Source organism: Sinocyclocheilus anshuiensis, unplaced genomic scaffold, assembly GCF_001515605.1.
Source record: "Sinocyclocheilus anshuiensis isolate Anshui unplaced genomic scaffold, SAMN03320099.WGS_v1.1 scaffold99, whole genome shotgun sequence".
Lineage (NCBI taxonomy): Eukaryota > Metazoa > Chordata > Actinopteri > Cypriniformes > Cyprinidae > Sinocyclocheilus > Sinocyclocheilus anshuiensis.
The window spans coordinates 1-6,338 of record NW_015552547.1 but is presented as its reverse complement, the minus strand read 5'-3'; the positions used below and the strand labels follow the sequence as shown (position 1 = coordinate 6,338).

The window sequence follows — 6,338 nt, the reverse complement described above, 5'->3', positions numbered from 1 at the left end:
ATTTCCCTACAAACAGCTTACTGTGATAGCCGCTAAAATGATAGAGTGTGTCACATATTGCTTCTTTGAACAAACATGCACATTAGATTAGTTCACACAAGTCTCCTAAATTGACGTCCCTTGGCTAAACATGTAGTTTTCTCAAGTTCAGTGCTTTTGTCAGGGAAACTTTTCCGAGTCTTTCTGGATTGCATGTGGCGATGACACCCATTAGTGAGATGACCACCTTTAACTTGTTCCCGTATTGGAGCGCGGACTCAGAGAAGTGCCCTCTGACACTTACATGAGTATTAGTCTCATGTAGCGGGTTCATTAGCGCTGCCGCATCCTGCCCTCTAGCATCGCCTTCCTCCGTCTACCTCATCATCTGATGGGCTAGTTAATGACTTTAACCAATCAAATGTAACAAATTAAATGGGGCCAGTCATCTAACCCTTTGATTGGCTTGTTCATGTCCTTAACAGATCAGACCGAACCAATTAGAGTCCTCCGTGTTCACTCAAACTGTCAGAAATCTGAATAAAGTTTGGAGGATGTTGTAAAGTACTGGACTTTTCTCTGAACTCGCTGACCAGTGACTCACATCACAATGAGTCAAGGTGGATTGGGTTTCCGTGAACATGCACGTTTTGGCACGGCCATAAAACACGCAGTGTAAACTGTCAGCCACTGCGGTCTGGCAATGGAGACGTGAACCGCAATCATCAGACCGTTGAGTTGAAAAATAAAGATGAGGAGATGAGTATTTGGACACAGCATTAAGGCCTGTTCACAACAAGAACGAAATGTAAAAGTGACAAATCTCAGACAAAAGGTCTATTCACAATGAGAGTAAATTGGAAAAACCGTCCATAATCAGTCAAAGTGTAATCTCCAGTATAAATAGCTTCATAGAAGTGCTGTTTTTTTAACTCAAAGTCTCTTTTGAGTGAATATCCATGCTGAATATTTCCTCTCTGTGTGAACTGGCCTTTACAGTACTTGCAGATGAGGCTACACCATGAATTATTCTTAATATAGCAACTTTTTTGTTCTTTTTTTTTTGCCCTAAAAGCTGTTAAACACTCAGAGTACACACCAGGGAGCAGCAGCTCTAAATGTTCTCCTCTGTAATAAAAAAACATAATAAATACATTTTTTTTTTTTTTTTTTTACAAATGAAACATGAGCTGTGGTTTATGTGCTGCAGGTTTAAACACTGGAATGGTGTATTTAGCCTCTTCTATGAACAACAGCTGAGAGCGCATTTTAATAGATGTGGGATCTATGAGGCTATATTAGTCATTTATCTTTACATAACGGGATTATGGCGTGTGGGAGGCATTTCGCAGGGGAAATGAAAGCCAATCTAAACGCTGTGGCTTGATTGGGCTCTTTAAGACGAGGAACCTGAGGAAGTACAAAACCACACAATAGAGATGTGCTAGATAACAACCACATGGTCATTCTCAAAGGTGGACTGCCTTACTATAAAAGACTTTATAGGTTATTAAAGGGGCACTTCAAACAAAAATGAAAATCTAATATGTAGGACTTTCTTTCTTGTGTGGAAAAGAAAATGAGATGTTTTGCACAATATCCAATCTGCTGTTTTCACAAATATACATAAAATAGTCCATATGACTTCTGAAGCAATACGATAGCTTTGAGTGAGCAACGGACTGCTATGTATGTGATTTTTACAATGTAAATCTTGCCCTCTGTTGCTACAGCATGTTTTGTTTGCAACATGTAAGAACCAATGGTGTTTAGTGACATCAAATTAGCTTGAAATGCCAACCGAAATGAATTTTCATAGAAAAACAACTTGACACAGTCACTTCTGGCTTGTTGATTGTAACATTTGAAACATTTTCTTTAAAGCTGTAATTGAGGGAAGTGCTTTACATATAAATTTGAATTGAACTGAATCAAACTTAAATTTTGGTGTTCACACAAGCCTTCAGAAGACCTGAAATACATGAGTTTTATGGACTACTTTATAGTTCCGGTGTATGCAAACTGGCAGTAGCACAATATTCTCATTTTGTGTTCCACAGAATAAAACATTGTTGATTTTGGGTGAACTATTCCTTTAAGAAGGGAAGCTAGCTTACTGGCAATGGGAAACACAGATTGGAAAGGTACAACGAGCTTGATAACACACACACATTAAATACAAGACATGGAACAAATGACCATTGTGCTTACTTAGCCGGATATAGCTGATGTTTCAGTGCGTGTATATGTGTGTGTGCAGTTGTGATCTCTACGGGAGACAATGAAAGCCCCTGCCGAGCACGGGAATGGTCGGAAATACAGGGATCTGACTGCAGGCGCTCTCAATTGGCCCATCATTATTCTTGACACAATTCCTCTCGTTTTCTCTCTCCATCCCTCACTCCTTTCCTCCACCTCCTCCTTCGCTCCGTGTCTCTATGACTGTCCGTGTTATTGTGCTCATAATGACCTGCAGCCCCCCAAACCCACCTACATCCTCCACCACTCCAAGTCATGACAGACAGATAGACAGACAGACAGACAGATAGACAGATAGATAGATAGATAGATAGATAGATAGATAGATAGATAGATAGATAGATAGATTTTGTTTTCGTCTTTGTATGTCGAAGAAAAAACAGAATAGGACACAAGGCACCAGTCTCTCACTCCCAAATGTCAAACCCGTGCAAACAAAGAGTGTGAGTAATTTTCTCTTTCTATCATCCTACACTAATCATCCTCCTCTCCCTCCCATTTTCTGTGTCTTTCTTCCTCTCAGGACCAACTAAACCCAAGCCGCTAAACTAATGGCATTAATAAGTCTCCGAAACGATGGCTCTCTCCTCCTCTCATCCTTTATCTTTCCCCGTGCGGCCATTACCCCCACCGCATTCTGCCTCCAGTTCGTGGCTCCAGGGCCTCCGTAGAAGACGGCGAACGGTGGAAAAGAGGGGAAAAAAGGAGGGAACGTGAGGAGGAGAGAACAAACAGAAGGGTGGAATATTTCAAAAAGGACCCGAGCACCAAGACGCCTGTTTCTCTCCATCCATCTGTCGCTTCCTTCCCTTGTTCCTTTAGTTAGTTCTGTTCTTTTATTAATGTTGTGTCTGTTTGGGATGAGCCATGTCCTCATGATACCGAAGGCAGCTGTGTTTACCTGGATTCAGGCTGTTGATACGGTCCGCGGGGTCAGGTTTGGGAGATTTGGCCGGCAGACCATATGGACCTATGGACACATGTTTGAGAAACCGTTTAGTAATAATAATGGTTCAGTCAACCTGCACACAACATACAGTAACAAAAACAAATATGCTACCATATCACAACCTTATAAGCATGATACTGTGATTTAAATGCAACTTTGTGCATTTTCACATGAATACATTTCATTTTATAACGTTAAAAGAGAAAACAGTTATTTTAAGTTTTACAGATATTTCACAATGTTTCTGTTTTTGCTATATTATCAAACAAATGCAGGCTTGATGAGCAGACGAGACTACTTTCAAAAACATTATTAAAGTCTTAATCACTCCAAAATTTTGACCGGTAGTGTAAATATCAACTATTCAGTAATCAGCAAGTTAATACTAATTAATATGCAATTGTTTACCAATCATCAAGAATTGTATTTGCATAAGTCTCAAAGGTATAGTTGCAAAAAATCTGTTTGATTTTAAAGGTCAGAGAGCAGATACAAAGGGTCAATTACAACAGATATGGATTAGTATAAAATGCAAAAGTGTAGAATAGGGTTCCTTTAAGATGTTTCACACCATTATGTTGTTGTTGAGGGGCTACTGCTGAGATTACAAACACTTTAGACAGCAGACAGACATTTCTCACACACACACACACACACACACACACACACACACACAGTCATCTCTGAGCTTATGGTGAGCTGTCACACTTGTCAAAATGCCATGACAGTCTGTGTGTGTGTGTGTGTGTGTGTGTGTGTGTGTGTGTGTGTGTGTGCAGCACATCTCATCAGATATCTCCAACCGAAACGGTTTTTATTTAGATGACAAACAAAACAGACGTGACCTTTCAGCCACGAAGCAGATGACAACTACAGTGAGAGAGCGAGAGGGATTTTTAAGTAAAGTCAATAAATGTTCTGAAAAAAAATCAAAAATCAAAATCATAGCTAAAGACAGAGGCCAAAAAAAATAAATAAATAAATAAAAGAGGAAAATAAAAACAAAATGTTTCATAGTCTTTGAGCTGTGTTAATCCTCTCTTATTCAACAGTGTAGTGTGATAGGCATGACTGATAAATAACACACAACAGACACGAGTGTTTGTGGTGTACTGTTACGGCTCAGGGACTTGTGTCCACAGTCTGTTGGGATTCACTTACTGCTGTTTTCCTGAGCTTAATAATGAAAACTAACAAGAGGCCAACAGAGTTTGTGTTTGCGTGTAAACAAAAGCTATTGGTCACGAGCGTGGTCATGTGTGCCACTGAGAGAAACGCTTTACTGTGCCTAAGTTTCTGCAAATCCAGCATCTGAACTGTTTCAGGTGACCAACCCTCTGGCTTTGTCTGCCGATATGCTCCCAAGAGTGTGTGTGTGTGTGTGTGTTACTCACTCTGTCCCACTTTCAGCACCACCTTCATGCCCTGTGTAGCGCAAACTCCTCCTCTCATGCTCTCCAGCCCCTGACGCGTCCCATCTGATGTAGCTGTGAAAGAAAAGAAGAGATTTATGACATTAGTATACAGGTATCACACAGCAAACAATCAACCGCAATCACTTCTTAATCAGGTTACTTTGTCATTTATGACTTGTTTTCCTGGAAAAATATAAAAATATATATATACTTGAAAAGCAACACTGCATAAATCACTAAGCCTTGTTTTCATATATTATATTTTGAATGTAAGTGTATTCTGGTATTTTTAATAAAAGTGTATTTTGTCTTACTTCACTGGCAGATATTTTCACTTGTTTTAAACTTGTTTTTTTTTTTACATGTGAAAAAAATCAGGCAGTGCAGACAAAATACACTTGTTTTGAACATTCTCTGAACACAAGTCTTAATATCATATGCAGTGCTGCTTCTCAAGTACATTTTTGTCATTGCAAAGACAACAATACTTCAGAATAGATTTTTTCCAAGTTCCAAGTTAATCCAAGTTTGTGTAGAAATGTCTATACTTCTGGCAGCCTTATCAAATAATGAGTCACGACAGATGTTAACAATAGTGATTTGTCACTATCAACATAAAAGTTTTAGTTAAGAGCACTGCATTTTGGGGTACAGTATCTCACATGGGTTCTTCTTGTACATTGCATATTTTGGCAAAATGTCAACTAGTACATTTGTACAGAAAATGCATTCAATATGAACAGCATACATTCTGCATGCTACGAAATAATGTGTGATATGGTGTCACAAACAGACTCACAGACACAGATCTGATACTGTAGCAATAATAGTTCCCACTGACACACAGTCATTCTGCACAGATATTTGATCTAATGTAGATTAACACACACAAATGTCACTCTGCATCATGGTGCAGCTCTAATGAGGCCTAATTTCCGGTCCCAGAGGAGGTCATTTAACATCCTAAAACGCCTCAAACTGCATCCATCACTCGTACACACACAAACTCGCTTAATCCAGGACTCCTCCATAATGCTGACAGGTTCTTGAGAAATGATATTGGTGAGCTTCATGGATCTAAGTGGGTCAGCGATGGTTGCTCCTAATATGAAGTGGGCTACAGGTGGACGTCATGTGAGATGCATGTGGGTTGAGGTGAGCTAAGAGCGGCCGACGGCTGGTTACATGTGGGCCAGACGCACGGGCCGAAGACAGGACAGGACAGCTTGTCCTTGGTAATAAGGTCTGGCCGTCTTAAATGAGAGAGAGAGATGGAAAGAAAGAAAGAGAGAGAAATAATGATCTGATGTTAGTGAGAGTGCCAGATCTTATTTGGGAACTTAGGGATGGCGTGAGAGAGAGAATAATGGAGGACAGACACACCTCTGTCCCACACTGGTGTAATATATTATGCCTCTTGATTCTGATTCCTTCATTTATTTTAAATATATCACTCTCTGTCAGTCTCACATGGACATTTTAAACGTTTTTGTCCGTTTCAGAAAAAAATACCCCTGGGCAGCAGAATAACATAACACCAATGATGACCCATGGAGGGTGTGAAAAAAGAGACCTTCACACCTTCATCTCTCCCTCACTCACGCTCTCAGCCTCACTGAAGGATAGATAGATAGATAGATAGATAGATAGATAGATGATGGATGGATGGATGGATGGTACAGACAAACAAAATGATAGCTAGCTAGATAGATAGATAGATAGATAGATAGATAGAT

General features: G+C 39.8%; 1 protein-coding gene across 1 annotated transcript in view; it reads right to left on the bottom strand.

Annotated features, from left to right (window-relative positions):
- The window catches only part of LOC107664264 (ephrin-B3-like), a 6,208-nt gene extending 925 nt beyond the window's left edge, over positions 1-5,283 (bottom strand). Inside the window, exons 1-3 of the mRNA XM_016454787.1 lie at positions 5,265-5,283; positions 4,582-4,674; positions 3,140-3,208 (exon numbers count right to left, since the gene is read on the bottom strand). Coding sequence (XP_016310273.1) covers positions 3,140-3,208; positions 4,582-4,674; positions 5,265-5,283 — 181 coding nt within the window. The remainder of the gene's footprint in view (positions 1-3,139; positions 3,209-4,581; positions 4,675-5,264) is intronic.
- Positions 5,284-6,338: the final 1,055 nt, after the last annotated feature.